The sequence below is a fragment of the Balaenoptera borealis genome (assembly GCF_965194805.1).
Source record: "Balaenoptera borealis genome assembly, chromosome: 12".
In the NCBI taxonomy this organism is placed as follows: Eukaryota; Metazoa; Chordata; class Mammalia; order Artiodactyla; family Balaenopteridae; genus Balaenoptera; species Balaenoptera borealis.
In genome coordinates this window covers 88,961,523-88,979,935 of record NC_138869.1, presented here as the reverse complement: position 1 = coordinate 88,979,935, position 18,413 = coordinate 88,961,523, and the positions used below count along the sequence as shown (strand labels likewise).

General features: G+C 40.4%; 1 protein-coding gene across 1 annotated transcript in view; it reads left to right on the top strand.

The window, feature by feature from the left end:
• Positions 1 to 200: 200 nt before the first annotated feature.
• Positions 201 to 18,413, top strand: part of SCGN (secretagogin, EF-hand calcium binding protein) — a 41,552-nt gene continuing 23,339 nt past the window's right edge. The window contains exons 1-6 of the mRNA XM_082346418.1: positions 201 to 4,190; positions 5,096 to 5,166; positions 9,527 to 9,619; positions 13,005 to 13,094; positions 17,398 to 17,454; positions 17,758 to 17,835. Coding sequence (XP_082202544.1) covers positions 4,109 to 4,190; positions 5,096 to 5,166; positions 9,527 to 9,619; positions 13,005 to 13,094; positions 17,398 to 17,454; positions 17,758 to 17,835 — 471 coding nt within the window. The 5' untranslated portion in view covers positions 201 to 4,108. The remainder of the gene's footprint in view (positions 4,191 to 5,095; positions 5,167 to 9,526; positions 9,620 to 13,004; positions 13,095 to 17,397; positions 17,455 to 17,757; positions 17,836 to 18,413) is intronic.

The window sequence follows — 18,413 nt, the reverse complement described above, 5'->3', positions numbered from 1 at the left end:
TCACACCCTCTCCAGCATTTATTGTTTGTAGATTTTTTGATGATGGCCATTCTGACTGGTGTGAGATGATATATCATTGTAGTTTTCATTTGCATTTCTCTAATGATTAATGATGTTAAGCATTCTTCCATGTGTTTGTTGGCAATCTATTTATCTTCTTTGGAGAAATGTCTATTTAGGTCTTCTGCCCATTTTTGTATTAGATTTTTTGTTTTTTTGATATTGAGCTGCCTGAGCTGCTTGTAAATTTTGGAGATTAATCCTTTGTCAGTTGCTTCATTTGCAAATATTTTCTCACATTCTGAGGGACATATGTATATGTATAACTGATTCACTTTGTTATAAAGCAGAAACTAACACACCATTGTAAAGCAATTATACTCCAATAAAGATGTTTAAAAAAAACAAAAACAAACAAACAAAAAAAAACCCAAACGGGACCTAATGAAACTTCAAAGCTTTTGCACAGCAAAGGAAACCACAAACAAGACGAAAACACAACCCTCAGGATGGGAGAAAATATTTGCAAACGAACCAACGGACAAAGGATTAATCTCCAAAATATATAAACAGCTCATGCAGCTCAATATTAAAAAAATAAGCAACCCAATACAAAAATGGGCAGAAGACCTAAATAGACATTTCTCCAAAGAAGATATACAGATGGCCAAGAAGCACATGAAAAGCTGCTCAGCATCACTAATTATTAGAGAAATGCAAATCAAAACTACAATGAGGTATCACCTCACACCAGTTAGAATGGGCATCATCAGAAAATCTATAAACAACAAATGCTGGAGAGGGTGTGGAGAAAAGGGAACCCTCTTGCACTGTTGGTGGGAATGTAAATTGATACAGCCACTATGGAGAACAGTATGCAGGTTCCTTAAAAAACTAAAAATACAATTACCATATGACCCAGCAATCCCCCTACTGGGCATATACCAAGAGAAAACCGTAATTCAAAAAGACACATGCACCCCAATGTTCATTGCAGCACTATTTACAATAGCCAGGTCATGGAAGCAACCTGAATGCCCATAGGCAGACGAATGGATAAAGAAGATGTGGTACATATATACAATGGAATATTACTCAGCCATAAAAAGGAACGAAATTCAGTCATTTGTTGAGACGTGGATGGATCTAGAGACTGTCATACAGAGTGAAGTAAGTCAGAAAGAGAAAAACAAATATCGTATATTAACACATATATGTGGAACCTAGAAAAATGGTACAGATGAACTGGTTTGCAGGACAGAAATTGAGACACAGATGTAGAGCACAAACGTGTGGACACCAAGGGGGGAAAGCAGTGGGGGGTGGGGGTGGTGGTGTGATGAATTGGGAGATTGGGATTGACATGTATACACTGATGTGTATAAAATGGATGACTAATAAGAAACTACTGTATAAAAAAAATAAATAAAATTTAAAAAAAAAGTAAGCCATTGAATGGAAATTACAACTCCCTAGAGAGCTCCACAGGCCAGGCTCCTGCAAATTGGTCCAAGTTCCATTTGTTCTGGAGTTCTAAGAAGAACAGCAGTCCTTGTAGCTGTACTTCTTTCCTTCTTTCTCTAGATTTCACCTTTACAACTTTTAAAAACTATGTTTGCATTATATGCTTTTGTAGAAAGTTTTAAAGTAGAAGAATTACAAATAACAAAATTAAAATCACCCATTATTCTCCCTCTTCCCCATTCCAGAGATAATCATTTACATTATTAGTTCATATTCTTCCATTGTTTTCCTATGTGTAGAAACATGTATTTTATTTTAAAGATTTGGGTCATGTAATACGTGCATTTTTGTAACTTGCTTTTTAATCTTAACCTTATGTTCTGAGCATTTTTTGTGTGTTGTCAGGCTTGAAAATCAAGATTTCTGTGTATGCAGCAAAGACTATCATAGTGACTTACCATCATTTAACCATCCACTACATTAGACCTTGATTATTACTTCTGACATTTGCCTTGTGTTTTCTTTTTTCCCACTATTTATCAGAAAACAGTCACCAACCTTGTGAGTCCATATTTATCAGTCTTCCTGACTGATGTTTGACATTATATCCAATAGTTTCCCAGGACCACATGTGATATGTGGATATATGGATACTGAGTCCCTTATCCTCTCCTCCTGCTTTGTTCTCCAATTTTTGTACCCAACATTTTCCCCAAGAGTGAAGATATTGTTTTTCTTCCTTCAACGTAAGCCACATTCCTCAAAAATCCTGAAGTCTATATCACCATCTTCCAAATGTGTATGTAGGGAAGATTCATCATTTTAGTAGCTAACCTACACTGAATATTTACTGTGTTTTCTGTGGTTAGAGGTTTATAAGAATTTTTTTCATTTAAACTTTATGACAGTAATACAAGGCAAATACTACTATTATCTCCCTTCTACAGGTGAAGAAAGGGAGGCTTCTTTTGAGTAACTTGACTAATATCACAGCTAGTAAGAGGCAAAGCTGGCCCTAAACCCAGACCTGTTTGCTTCTACATAATTTATTATTATTATTAACTAAAGTCCATTTTTATTCAAATTTTCTTAGTTTTTGCCTAATGTCCTTTTTCTGCTCTAGAATACCACCCAGGATACAATGTTTCATTTAATCATGTCTTCTGAGACTTCTCTTGGCTGTGACAGTTTCTCAGACTTTGCTTGTTTTCTCTAAACCTTTGCTTTTTTTTTTTTTTTTTTTTTACAATATAGTCACCTCTTATCCTTTACAAGACCATAGCAATTACAATTTATTGTGCACTGTTGAGAGTGGCTTTGGTCCTCACAGAAACTCTCCAAAGCTCTTATAATCCTCATTCTACAGTTGAGAAAACCGAGACTTAGAGATGAAAACTAATGATGCAGGTCACAAAGCTAGTAAGTGATGGAGCTGGGATCCTAACCTGGGACTGTCTGACCATTAGTGTCATGTTCTTTTCAATACTCTAATTTAGGTGGCTTATGTACATGTGCTTTTAAAAAATAAAATTAAATGTTAATAGCAGAGTTAGAGTGCCATAAAGATCGATATTTGGTCCAACTCTCCTATTGCCCAAGCTCCTTCTATAGATTCCTCAACAAAAGGTTCTAAGCACATGGTCAGAAGCCATCAGTATCACTCAGCTCACTGTTTCACAAAACATCCAGTCAAGTTTTGAACAATTCTGATCACGAGAGCTCTGTGTTCTTCCAAATGGTTTTTCCTTTGGTCTTAGTGTGGTTCTGAGGAGCCAAACACAATCACCTAAACTTCTACCTAAGAACTCTGCAGTCAGCCACCATGTCTCGCCCTAGACAATCCTTTCCTGGAAGAGCATGGCATAGTATGAACTTCCCTCAGCATCTTAACAGCCTGATTTAGACCACAGTTCCCTGCAGAATCTCTATGTAGATGCAAGTCCTTATAGTGCATTACAGCTCTGCAACGTGCGTGCCCTCTACAATCAGAGCTCAGTAATTGCCCTGTTGACTGTCTCCTTGCTTACTGGTAACCTCCTACCCACCCCAGCACTATCACCCCTCTCCTCCTCACCCCCACCCTCCCCCACACACGACATTTCTAAATCATCAGGCCAAAGGATCCTAACACTGACACCCTTCCAACCCTTTAAATGGGGGAGCTGTCTCTAGAAAACCCGTTGAGACACACGTTTGGAAGGTGAGTGAAACATAAGGGGGATACTTTCTCTGAGTTTGACAAACAAGTTAAGGGGCAAAGAGAGTGAACCATGACCGCCCGGAGACAGATCCTTTCTCCCCCACTTCCCCACAGCGCTGAGGCAGACAAGAGCTCCCCGCTGATGTGTCCAGGACAGACAGCGCGCTGGGCGGGTCAGGGACGACGCGCCATGAAGAGGGCGGGTTCCCAGCAGCTGGTTTCCCCGAGAGTCCGCGGTGGGGCCTTGGGGACGGCACAGCGACGCTAAGGCGCCAGCAGCTGCCTCGCCAGCTGCCCCCGTGCCCGCCCCTCAGACTAGTGCTCAAAGGAAATCAGAGGGCGAAAGAAGCAGGCAAGAGTGTCAGAAGATACCGTAAAGGAGTCCTTATCTAAGTTCTCTAGCTGTTTCTTGCCGGCGGGTGCCTGCGCTTCGTTGTCAATACCATGGACAGCACCCGCGAAACAACTCAGGGGCGCTTGGACGCCGCTGGCTTCTGGCAGGTCTGGCAGCGCTTTGACGCGGAGGGTGAGTAAAACAAGCCACCTGTACAGCCTTGCTTAAAGGACCTAGACTTTCCTCTTCCCCATACGTCTTTCCCTGCAGAAGAAGTTGTCTTCCAGCGCTGTTAATGCAATATACCTAACGCAGTATACCTAACAGACGTTTGGTATACTGGAGCTGCACTTCTTGATACCTTGTGAAAGTTCAGGGTGGGAGGAGAGACCTGAAACTACACCCCGGCCCCCACCCCCCAACCTGTGTGTGTGTGTGCAGTGATATACCGTATATATAATGACAAATATCATTGTATATATTAGAGGCTTGTGGGCTGACACTCGGGTATCTGAAGTCAGCCCTCTCTGACATTTTTACTCAAATGCTCATTTTTACTCAATGACTTTGTTGTGTAACCCCCAGTCTCTCAGAGGGTGAATTTTATCAACTTTCAAAAAGACACTACCCTCACTCCCCAAAAAACTATTTGAAAAGAACTACTTACATTTGCTTTGTCTTCATTAAAAAAGAAACATAAAGAAAATATCTAAAGTGTGTGTTTTAACCTTGCAAACTAAGATTCAATGCTTACATCTCTTAAATTTTTCCAAGACTGCAAAATCCTTGGGTTAGAGTTTATTCTAAAACTCATGTTTATTTGTGGATTAAAATTCATGTATAAATAGCTTTCCTTTCCCCAATATTTATACAAACCCCAGCACAAAGCATTTACTCTCAAATGTGTATTTGCTATTCACATCCATATCATCTAGAGGTAGATACTGGCACTTAATTAGAGTTACAGTAGATAGTGTCCATGGGGATTTTATAAATTTGAGACTAAAAACAAACTTAGATGTTAAATGTTAAATACTAAATGTCACATGTTATTCTGTGTAAGTGACTATTATTTATGGATACCTTCTTGCATTTAGAAAAAGGTTACATAGAAGAGAAGGAGCTTGATGCTTTCTTTTACCACATGTTGCCGCAATTTTGTACTGATGTAAGTACTTGTGCCACTAAGCATTAATTTATGTGTCTCTTAGTGAATTATAAAAAGCATCCAAATCTTATGTTGATTTGTACCTATTAATCACATCTGACCTCTTTTCTTCCCTGCATGTAATTTTTCTCCCTCTCCTAGCAGCACAGAGGGATTTAGGTAGGTTTTATGAGGTTCAGCTGTAGCACTTGACATGCTGGTCACTGACTTTTAGTGTGACATTTGTCATCCACTCAGAGATTTTAACTGTAGAATCAAACAACCTTGTTTTGAACGTCTCCTTGGTTATGTCTCTGCTAATGGATTTAAACCTAGAGATAAGGTAGCTTACTTTGTTCAGAAAGGTGGAAAAGATGTTAAGAGCTTTTCAGGCTCTGGGTGTTTAGTGCCTTTGATATTACTTGGATAGCAAACCACAAACAAACCATTCAAAATCGTTTTTCGTTTTGTCAGAAAGGTTACAAATTTCTTAGGAAATGGCAAACCAGAAAATAATAAACATACCCAGAGCCCAAGTATAAATGTAAACCAATCCATCCAGTGTCCATATCCCTCCCTGATGGTAAATCTGGCCTTGAGAGATGCAGATTACCTTTTGATGAGCCCTGTACCAAAGCAGAGGAAAAATGCACACAGAGACGCACCAGCCTGGGGCTGGGATAACCTGGTAAAGACTCTATCAGGGGATACATGGTAAGAGGAGTAGCTCTGGAGATAGTAGCGTTTAAAACGAATTGTGGCGACAGCTTATCCTCAGCTATAGTTGTTTACATGGAAGAATACTGGAGTGCATCACACTTTCACATAGGAGCCCAGTGCGGGGAACAAGCAGCTTGGGGACACTGTTTCTGGGGGAAGGGCAGTCAGCTCAGAATAAGAGAGGCTGCCATCTGCCTCTAACAGCCATACACAGAACTCGTAGTTTCCCCCTCTCGCCCCCGGCCCGTCTGCCTCTCATTTTCCATCTCTCTTCTGATCTCTGTTTCTCTTATGTTTCTTCCCATTTCTGTTTCTCATTCTGTGTTTCATGGGCTCCTCTCCCATCATCTCTTGACTTTCTCTGTGACTTCTCTGTCTCTCATCTCTCTCTCTCAGCTCTATTTCTCATGTCTCTCCATCTGTCTTTGTCCCTCTCCTGTCTCTTTGTTTCTCCTGCTTTCTCTCTTCAGTCTGTTTCTCAAGCTCTCTCATTGTCGCTCCTCTCTCTTTCCTATCTCTCTTTGCCCTTCATTTCTTTTATCAGTTTCTCTCCTCTCCTTTTCTCTTTCCTTCCCTTATTTCTCTATCTCTCTCTTTCTCTGCTTTGCTGCCACTTAACTACTGTAAATGCAAAGGCTCGTGTCATTCCAGAACCCATGGGTCTGACGCCATTTTGTCAAACATGACAGGAGTATTTCAGGAAAACAAAAAGATGAAGGCAAAGCCATTCAGAGTCTTGCAATAAACTGAATGGTCGTGAGAGAGTGGCATGGACATATATACACTACCAAATGTAAAATAGATAGCTAGTGGGAAGCAGCCGCATAGCAAAGGGAGATCAACTCGGTGCTTTGTGACCACCTAGAGGGGTGGGATGGGGAGGGTGGGAGGGAGGGAGACGCAAGAGGGAAGAGATATGGGGATGTATGTATATGTATAACTGATTCACTTTGTTATAAAGCAGAAACTAACACACCATTGTAAAGCAATTATACTTCAATAAAGATGTTTAAAAAAAAATAAATAAACTGGATGGTCAAAAAAACTAAACCCCAGAGACTTGGAACTTCACACCTTTTCAGAAAGTTCCTTGCTTTAGTGATTTAAAGAAAAGGAGGAGAAAAGTTGCTGTCACTATTGAAACCGAAAGTGTCTAATTTTCAGTCATGGGATGAGGGGTAGGGCTACTCAAACACTGGGGTCTGCTCTAGACTGAGGACACTGCGAGCTGCCTTCTTCTGGGGCTTGGGCTGACTTTAAAGGCATCGTTCCCATTAGTGAGGGAGAAGGTGGATGCCATCTCCCGTAGCTTGGCTGATCTTACCATCACCCCTCCCTCAGATCTGGCCCATGGCCTCACCTTCTCACACATGGGCAGGCATGGTCCTCGGAGGAAAGGAAACAACAAATGACTCACCAGTCTGCTGTGCAACTGTGTTCAGTGCAGGCACTCCTGAGTCCAGAGGCGAAGGGCTTGGAAGGCTTGCAGAGTCCTTAGGCTAGTGAAAATAAAATTTTGGTGTGCTTAAGAATTACCTGTATTTGTTAACATGCAAAGCCCCAGGTCCCACCTCTTAGGTATTTCAGTACATGTGGGGGTCTGTCTGGGGTCTTGCATTTTAAAAGCACCCTGAGTCACACTGCATCTTCTTTCACTCTGTTCCCTCCAGGAACAGTGATTACCTGTCAGACAGGGGACTGTAATATAATTAGGCCAGTCCTGCTGAGTTGTGGCTGTAGCCCCAGGTGTTCCTCCTCAGCACTTGGCAAAGGAGAGAGGTTTTGGAGCCAGGGGATGAGCTGTTTAAACTGTTAATCAGAAATGCTGTCATCTGCCATTGTTTCCTTTCAAAATGCTGAGGCATTACCCCAGGGAATATAGTTACAGGGACCTTCACTGGGCGCTCCACGACACCGGGACAACCATGATTAAGGAAACTGTTCCTAACTCTGGACTTTTTTTCCTGCTGAGAAATGAATAGGCCCTAAGTATGTCCTTAACAAGAAGACACGTCCCTCTCAGCGGAGGGATAATCACCATTTGTGACACCTACTTTTAATCAGTGATGCCCCACTGGGTACAGAAGCAGCAGCAGGGGGGCCTCCATGACCAGGCAGCCCCTCACCCTGGTGTTTAAGTGTGACAAGCAGTTCATCAGAGGCCTGAATAGCTAGCTCTACTTTCCTGCCCTGATTAGCGAGTCACAGAGACCTTGGGGGAAGGAATTTGAAGATTTCTAACAGCAAGCTGCCTGCTAGTCAACCTTGGAGAGCAACCAGCCTGCTTGTAATTACCTGTTCCTCACAGCCTCTGAGGGGCTTGACTTAATGGAACCATCGGCTGCTCTTGCTGCTGTTTCTGTTACCCACTCCCCTCATATCTCTGCCTTTTGTCTTTTCAAATACTCAGAACTGGCCTCTGAACTAGGTCCAGATCTAGCCAGTCTGTTGCATAGCATTGCTTTCTGGGGCTGTGTATGCATTCTTCGCGTACAGATTGTAGCACATCCTGGGCCTGTTTCAATGCTTCAGAGATGAATACTCTGCTGGGGCCTAGAGTCTCAGACAAGGTGAGCAGGGTTGGTGCTGATGGGAAATTACAACAGAGGGAGCCCTAGACTCTTTTGCTTTAGGTCCAAGGGATAATCATGGACTTTGGAGTTAGAGGTCTGAGAGGACGGAGGTCAAGTTTCTGTGCCTTCAAACTAAAGGTAGAAGGCCAAGCTGAAATTCAAAGTGAAGACCCACTTTCTTGCGTGATTTCCATTGTGATTTTCCTGTATGATGCACATACACACTCATACAAACAAACAAACCACACAATCTATGGCGCCAAGACTAAAGAGGCTACTCTCTCGATACTTAGTGGAGTGTCAAATGAGGAAACCAGGTTGGCAGGCATAGTGTAGTAGTATTAGGGAGAATAAATTTAGTATAACTGATCTAGTCTGAAGTCTAGGAATACGGCACTGTTTGGGAGTATCTGAGCCTCTCAGCCCCTACATCAAAATTCATTCTCCACTGTTGATTATACATGTCACCTTTCTTTGTAATAACCCTGCAGTCCATTGATGAAGAACAATTTAATGTGTGGAAAAGGTTGTACAAGGAAGGGATATGTGACGTCTTCGGTAGTTCAATGATTATCTATTTGGTTTCCTCTTTAATTATTTTCCCCTAATTATTTTTTTCCTTGGCGAGACCAAGATTAAAAGAATAAACTCTAGCAAACTGGGGACCCAGAAGAGCTGGACTTTTCAAATAGAAAAGAATAAAAAAAACCTCTGAGTTCTTGGGAAGAAAGTTTATACGTTCATTACAATACAATCTTTTGTCACAACCAAATATAGAATGATGTTCAAATTCATTCTATCAACAGTCTAGTCTCTAAGCTTCTCTTCATTCATATTTTAGGAGCTCACTAGCTACATAGTCTTACCTAGTTAGGATTCTGATTAGTGGTTATTTGTTTAAGAAATCTCCATCTCTCTCTCTCTCTCTCTCATGTGCAACTTGGTGGGATCACTTTCAATGGCTAAGTAACTTACTTTCCAGGTTAGACTAACATAATTATCAGGCTATATACTCTGAATATTTGATATCCTAACTACATTTTTGGAATCTCAGTGGCTTTAATGTGGTTCTGTCTGGTCCACTGTAGGATGTAGTCATGGAAGAAAATGTGCAGAAGATGAAACAACAATTTATGTCTGCCCACAATGTCTCTAAAGACGGTCGCATACAGATGGAAGAGGTACCTTTTATGACTGTAACTTTCTTGACTCTACCTTCTTGGGCTATAATTTTCTCTGAAGGATAATGAAAGTTTTACATTTGATTGGAAAATTAGAACCCTCTGCAAGGCAGCTGGGTTACATAACATTTCTGAAGTACTCACTTTTCCTTTTTCATCAGCTTAATAACAAAGAGTATATGATACTTCCATCATTTTATTTAGGTCAATCAATATTTATACTTATTTTATAATTGGGGAATTGATATGCTGGAGGCTTTTCAGTTACTTGATCTAATATTTGTCTCTTTCCACAGTGTCCTGTTCAAATTCAACCTTGACATAAGGGAAAACGTACTGACAATAAATGAGTTTAAACTTCAGTATCAGTTCCCAATGGAGATTGGAAAGATCTGTCTGTGAACATCATTAAAAACAAAACAGAGAGCAGCCGCCTCTACTTCAACTCAACCCACACTTATTAAGTACCTACTAAAGCAAGGAACTGTGTTAGGCGTGCAGTGCCAGGCATAGTCTATCTTTAACCTGATAATTTTTCCTTCCAGTTACAAAAAGGTTTACAGTTTAGAAAGGATTTCCACACATATCCCCACAGTAGCTATAGAAAATGGGCATGGAACATTATCTCTATTTTACTGATGAGGAAACTAAGTTACTTTCCTAGCATCGTATGGCCAGTAAGTGGCACTGGATTAAGTTGTAACACACTTATAGGTATGAATCTATACAGGTTTATTCTATAGAGTTATAAATCCATACATAAAAATGAGCTGCTATGAAAGTAAGATATTAATTTCAGAGACAAAAGTGCCTGCTAGACATATTACCTGAAATCTGAAGAGCTAGTCTCTTAATGCTGTCGTACTTAGTCAATATTGTTGGTGAAAATAGTAATTTTTCTTCAGAAAGTTATGATAATAAGGCAAGATTATATCATAAAAAATAGACATGTTCACACCAGGAGGCTGCCTTTTCAGAAAACTAAGCTAAACTCCAGATTTATAAGTGTAGCTGTTTCCAAAGTTTTCACTAAAAGGCAAAAATTATTTATATAACCAATAATAATTGCATTATAATTGATGTAAACGTATCAGTGTATTGATTAATGGAAAAGTAATTGTAAGCATCAAGCTAGAAATACCAAAGTATTCATAATTACATGTTCACAGTTACATTCTCCAGCCCATAGAACAGAGCGTAGCATATAGTGGCGCTCAACAAATATTTGTTAACTTAATAATAAATGAATGAAACATGGTAAATAATGAAAAACTATACCATTATCTTACCAATTACTGGTAGACCTTCCTGAAGCAACTGGGAACTTGGCTAAAACTTTGACATCCATGCCAACCAACCTGTCATGGAGTCCTGCCAATGAGCATAACTGAGGTTGTTTGCAGAGAAGCTGATGGTATAGGACTGCTTTGGTCCCCTTAAAACCTCATGAGTCTGTGACTGTAAAGAGTAGCAAGGTCTCTCCTACTGCCTCCTGCTATACCGCTGGCCATTTCGCGTACTCCAATTACAGGTACTTGTGACATAAAATCAGCTCACCTGCACACACTTTAGATATTTTAGCACAAAACAAAATGGGAAAGGAGTCACATCTAAGAGCCAAAGTGAAGCTTGGGGATGATCTGTGTACTTGATTTGTCCAGGGCTCCTCTGTGCCACTCTGGTCAAACTGAAGACAGAGTGCGTTCTAAAGACTTAGGGCTGGTGAATTACATTTTAATTTGGTTTCTTAGCCTGTGCCACCCCATGCGAAAACACACTTAGTCCTGAAGAGCAGTTCTCAGCTGACCTTGTGTGGGTGGGTAGGAAAAACACAAAGTCAACAGGTGAAATATGAAACCTTGGCCAAGTGACTTCATCTCTCTGAACCTCAAGTTCATCATCTTCATCCACAGAGAAGTTACCACTGACTAAATTTTTAATAGGTACCAGGGACTTTGCTAAACAGTTTATAAATAGTGCCTCACCTGATTTTTAGTCTTCACATAAGCACCAGGATATAAATATTATTATCTCCATTTTACAAATGAGGAAATTGAGGCACAGAGGTATCAATTAAATTGTCCAAGATCAGATAATAGGTGAATACAGAGAAGGAATTTGGATCCACACTAAAGCCAACAACATACTGCATTGTGCTGCCTCCCATTAGTATTAAAATGCCAATACTTATATTTACCTGAAGGATTGGTGTGAGAATTTAATGAGATGATAAATGAAAAGTACATTGCCAGTGACTGCCATGAAGTAGGTATTCAATATATGACAGCTGTTATTAACACGATGTGCCCTTGAGCTGACCTACATCCAACTAGAGAATATGAATGGGAGCGTGGGCTAATCATTCCTACAACCTAGCAGAAGCATTTGCTCTGGACTTCCTCTGTAGCATTGAACAAGATGCTGGGAGAACTATGGCTATAGAAGAAATGCCCACTGTTTATGGGGGACAATTCAGAAAGAAGACAGTATACACTGAAATACCATAGGTTTAGCAAAGAACCCAGCCAAACATGCCTATGAGCTGAAACAAGTGTTACCGTCACATAGGGGAAGAACATGTTACCTTTGTTCATGGGAGCAAGGGAAGTAAATCAATAGAACTGGTGCTCATATAGACAGCTGGACGGTTAAATTTACCACAAGTGAACCAACTTTTAAAGTATCAATATAGATGCTAATAATATAAAAGAATATAAACCATAGCCAACTCAAGAATCAAGCCAGACAGCAATCATTCCTGCTTTTGTGTACGGCACTGAAGTGATCTGTATACACAACATCTCACCAGCACAGCATAGGGGTTAAAAGTGTGGGCTTAGTTGAAGTCCTGACTCCACCACTTACTAACTACGTAATGATGGCAAGTTCCTTATCTCTGTGTAGCCCAGTTTCCTTAACTAATAAATAATAATAATGATGTGTTATGCACCCTATAGGTTGTTAGGATTAAATGAGTTAGCATATATAAGCATTTAGAACAATTCATGGCACATATAAAAATTATTGGGTATTTTAATTTTCTACTATAATTATAGAGTTGTTAATATAAAATTGGAGCCTCTCAGAATAAGGTCTGGAACATTTTAAGCACTAACACATTTATTATTAAATAATAATAAAGATGATTATTATTATTTTGGATTGTAAGCTCATGGAAGACAGATACTCATAGTGTTTCATACCTAGAAGGGTGCAACACTTCTTGAAAGAATCAATGAATCCAAAATGACAATCAAGGGCACGGAACTATGTGTTGGATCCTGAGAGATCCAAGCCCTTCTGCCCTCTAATATGTTCCTTGATGCCTTTTACCCACGGAGCCCTGGCCAGTGTCACCAGCTGCTATCTCTCCCTTTTCCTTTAGCTTGCCTGCATGTTCTTGTCCGAGGATGAAAACTTTCTTCTGCTCTTTCGCCGGGAAACCCCCTTGGACAGCAGTGTGGAGTTTATGCAGGTAAGCGTTTGGTTGTGTCTCTATGGAGGGTGAGGCCAGGATCCCAGCCACCTGCTGTGGCTGCCACCACTCCTGCCCAGTCCCCAAGGGAGAGCTGCCCACAGAGGACAAGACCAAGCAAAGAAGCCCTTGTGTTGAGCCTGGCCCCAAGCCCCAATGTGCTCTCTCAGCGTGCTGACCCGGGCTGCCCCTGAGCTGACAAACTCCTTAGCCTGGGCTAGAGGAAGGCTTAGATGAGGGGCCCTGCAGGTACCTGAGGCACGTAATGGGAGGGTAGGGTGGGGGCCGTGGAGCCTGGAGAGCACATGCCCATCAAGAGCCCAGAGTCCTGTGAGCTCCAGCCAACTGCTGCCTTCTGAGAATGCAGCCTAGGCATCTAGACTCTATGGGAAATTACTTATTATTAAATGTTGGCAACTAATTCTAGCTTTGAAGGCACAGTATGGTCAAAATATAACTTATTAGAGGGCTGATCCAGCCAGCAGGCATCTCTTTGCAATCATTGTGCCAGAATAAAAACAAAAGGCAGAATCAATGGCTCCTCTTATCTCCTCTTTCAGCCTCTAGGTGTTACTGTCTGTGGGTGAAAAAAGACCAGGGAAGGCAGAGCAGGGTGTCTTCAAGGCCAGAGCGGCAGATTCAAGACAGCTCCTGCACCCAGGGCCCCATTCCTGAAAGACTTACCAGGTCCCCACTTAGGAGATAATAACTTAGCACCCTTGTGCACTACTTTATTTATCTTCTGGCCAAGTGGAAGTTATGAGAAATGGAGCAAGCACTTGCATAGACAATTCACAGAAGAAATATGAATAGACAATTGATATACAACAGCAACCAAAGAAATGCAAATTAGAAACAACTAACTTTTCCAAAGTGGTAAAGATTTTAAGAGGATCAACAAAAAGATACAGCGCTGGCAAGCAAGCACTGAGACTGTGGCTCGTGCTCTCCGGGCAGGCACGCACACTGGGATAATTTTATGGAAAGCGATTTTGCAAAAATGTAATCAGGATTCTTTAAAATTTCATAATCCACAGTTAATTTTTAAAAATCTTGGGGCTTCCCTGGTGGCGCAGTGGTTGAGAATCTGCCTGCTAATGCAGGGGACACGGGTTCGAGCCCTGGTCTGGGAAGATCCCACATGCCGCGGAGCAACTGGACCTGTGAGCCACAACTACTGAGCCTGCGCATCTGGAGCCTGTGCTCCGCAACAAGAGAGGCCACGATAGTGAGAGGCCCGCGCACCGCAATGAAGAGTGGCCCCCACTTGCCACAATTAGAGAAAGCCCTAGCACAGAAACGAAGACCCAACACAGCCAAAAAAAAAATAATAAATGAATAAATAATAATTAAAGGTGCTAATAATTAAAAAAAATAAAATAAAAATCTTTACCCTTTGACTCAATAATTCTACTTCTTCAAGCATCTATGTTAAGGATATAATCAGAGATGCAGACAAATTTTCTACACAATGATGTACATTAAAGATTTCTGTTACTTAGTATAGTTAAAACTGAAAATAACATAAATGCTCAACAATGAAAGAAAAATTAGGTAAATTATGATACATTCATACAATTCATTCATTCCACAAATACTTATGTGCCCCTACAGTATGCCAGAAACTGCTCTAGGCCCTGGAGATTCATGAGAGAGAAACCCCATTGTGGAACTTTATGCATCACTGAAAATCAAGTTTTCAAAGACTATCTAATGAAAAGAAGGAAATGCGTTATGGTGTTAAGAAACAAAATTGTATATGCGTTATGATCTTAACTTTGCTTAAAAAATTATTTACCCTAACACCCACGTAAATAAGACAACGGGTAAATACACACTAGATAAATATTGTTTTTTTTTAGGGGTAAGATTTTGGATAATCTTTATGTTCTCTGTACTTTTGTATTTTCCAATTGTGTAGAATCATTGTTCTATTATTTACAGATTATTTTAAATGACATTTTCAAAATAATTTTAGTTGTGTTTAAGAATGCTCACAGAAAATTTTAAATGAAAATAGTAGACTACCCAAGTGTGTAGGCCATATGACTTCCCCTTCATTTTGTCACATATATAATAGAAACACAATGAAAAGGAAACACATAGAAATGACAAGTGACTATCTTGGGGTAGGAATTTCAGAAGATTGTAGTGTTTTTTATTTCAGTAATTTTGCACAATAAATATGATTTGCTTTTATAATCAGCAGAAAGTATTAAAATGTTATGCCTATGTAGGCTTGAATAATCTTGAGAAATGGGAAAAAGAAAGGTTCCATAATGCCATTTCCATCTTTTTAAAAAAAAAAAACTTTCTCCATTTTTCCTCCCTCCCTTCTAGTTTGTCAATTTCTTCTGTAAAGAAGTGCTTTCTCTTTCTCTACCCAATTAAAAAAAATATTTTGGATTCTTGAATTCTTTATTTTTAAATTAAATTTGTTATAACCTATGTACTCTCCTATATATTTTAAGAAATCCTACCTTAATGTCTTTATATTCCCCCTGAACTACAAGACCTTAAGACACTTTAACTATCAGCTCACTTGCCATTATTGTCCAGAATATTAGTTCTATCTTGTTTTCTTTAATCCCACAAATTTTACGTTAACAAGATATGTTTCCATTTGCCCACATGTTTCCCATTGTGTTTGTACATCATTCCTTCTTCATCTTAGATTTTCCTCCTTTGTGTTCTTCCTTCCTGGAGTATATCCTTTACCAAGAGACTGTTGGTAATAAATTCTGTTTTTGTTTGCCTGGAAACCTCTTTATTTTGCTTTTATTCTTTAAAGACAGGCATATATAGTAGTCACATAAAGATCTTTGGCCCACCAATAGCTCAGGTGCAGTAAAACTGTAAGATAATTTAGATGGAAAATGTTTGGGGAACAGCATAAAAAAGCAGGTAAAAATGTTTTTGTTATTTGAAATTCTCATTCTTAGTTCTGGTATAGTCACACCATTAAAGTTAGGATATAAATCACATTTAACCAGTTGATTTTCTAAGCCTGGTTAGATTCAGGCAGAAACGTTGGTGACAGGGACTGAAAGGGGCAATGTTTCTGAACACTTCTCACTAAATATCAGCATCTCCTACTATCCCTGCAGGATATTCAGGCAGGACCCTAGCTGTGATCTAGAATTAAGGTCCCTGCAGTTGATGACTCAGGTAACCCATTCCACATCAATGAAACATCTGTCAATTAAAAAAAAATACTTAATGCTACTTTTTCATTCTGTATAGGAGTTAGGGAACTTGTTAACTTGTGAGGCTTGGATATGGAAAAAATCAGAGGTGGTCAAAATCACACCATTTACTAAAGAAAGCAGCTCAATGTTTCCTTAAAAATATTCAGCTGTTCTGTCTTCCAGTTTAAGTAACTGTATCTTCAGCTGGATGAATGCTGTTTTTTGTGGGGTTTTTTGGCCACATTGCACAGCATGTGGGATCTTAGTTCCCCGACCAGATATCGAACCCGAGCCACCTGCATTGGAAGCGCAGAGTCTTAACTGGACTGCCAGGGAAGTCCCATGAATGCTGTTCTTAAACCAATGAAAGGGTTGGCTTGCTACTGGGAATTATCAGAGACGTTTTATTCCCTTTACCTGGAGCCAAGACCACAAAGGCAAGATTCCTTAGGGGCCCTTTCTGCCGTGCAATTTATTTTGGGGAAGTTCACCTTTGCATTACGGTTATTGCTGTTCGGGGTTTTAGTCTTATGTAGGTGCCTCAGTTTGACTTCCCACCTTGGGTGGCCCCAGAATTTGTCTCCTGTCTACCTTGTGCGCAGTTTCCTGATAAAGCTACAGGCTAAGTTATCAGAGATCAGTAGATGTACCTAGGACAGACTTTGGTTTCTGTCATGCATTTTGTGCTTTCCTATCATGTCAGACCTCTTAGAAGTCCCCTCACTTTCTTGCCAGCTGAGCTATGTATTTAAAGAGTTGTTTTTTAGAGTACTCTGCATTTTTAGGAATTTAGTACAAAGATTTCATAGTTTGCCATATTGCCTCCCACTGAAGGCCATCCCTTGATATCTTTCCATTTTGAACTTTCCATAGCTCCCTTTCAGTGAGTGCACTGTGGTCCTCCTAAGTGGCTCTAAGTGAATGCAGTGAGTCATTTCTAGTGAGTTCTGCCCAAACAATATCTGTCACCAAAGAAAGCCTAAAATTCTCCATGCAAAGTCTTAGTTGCACCCAGTTAAGTACTGTTATCAGATGCTGAACCACAGTAGACAGCAGCATAAGTTGACCCCAAATTATTTGAGGATAAATGGATTAATGGCTTTTGTGTATTTCAGATTTGGCGCAAATATGATGCTGACAGCAGTGGCTTTATATCAGCTGCTGAGCTTCGTGTAAGTGTTGCCGGGAGCTGCGTCTGGGTGAAGGGCGGGTTTGCTCATCGCTGGGAATTTGATATATGTGTTTCATGAGTTTGATTTCTGTGTTTCCAAGAAACATGGATATGAATTTGTTACTTAAAAAAACTGATTCGTGTTTAGAAGGTTTAGAAACTGTATGTTGGATTTACTGCTTGCTAAAAGCATTTCAGTTCCTTCCTAAAACAAACGAACCACAATTCTTAAAATACAGCCTCTTGAGATTTTTAGGTTTATTTGCTCACTAGATAAAATGTAGCTCTTCTCTTGATGTCACAGAACTTCCTCCGAGACCTCTTCCGCCACCACAAAAAGGCCATTTCTGAGGCTAAGCTGGAAGAATATACTGGCACCATGGTGAGTAACCGAGCCATGCGATCTCCATGAGGACAGCTTCTCCGCTGCCTCCTCACGGCCCAGAAACATTGTCTGGTACAGTGGACGATTCTACTCATTTAGCAAGTTGATTTAGAGCAATTGGGAATCAGATAGATGGGAGATGTGTGTCCCACCTCTGCCATCTTTAGCCATGACCTTGAGAAACTGTCCAGCCTCTCAACTTTATTTACTTCATCTGAAAAATGGAGATTAATAGTATCTAGTTACTGCGAGGTTAAGTGAGTGGATGCGTATGAAGCACTTTGCAGAGCATCAAGGAAATAAGAAATGTTCAGTACATGTTAGCTCTTCCTGTAGTGGTTGTTGTGGTCCTTGTTGTCATTATTTCACTTGCCACTCATGCCATCCTGTGACCCCAGGACTATTTCAGCGTCAAAGCTCCCTGGAAAATGGTGAAGTAGGAGAAGCTGCCTTTGGTGAACTCATCCTCATATTCTGTTTCAGTTCCTAACTTGATGCTTTTCTCCCAGTGCTAATCAACAATCTGTATTGAATTGGATCTGGCTTCTCTACCATTTATCTCCCCCCGAGCCCCT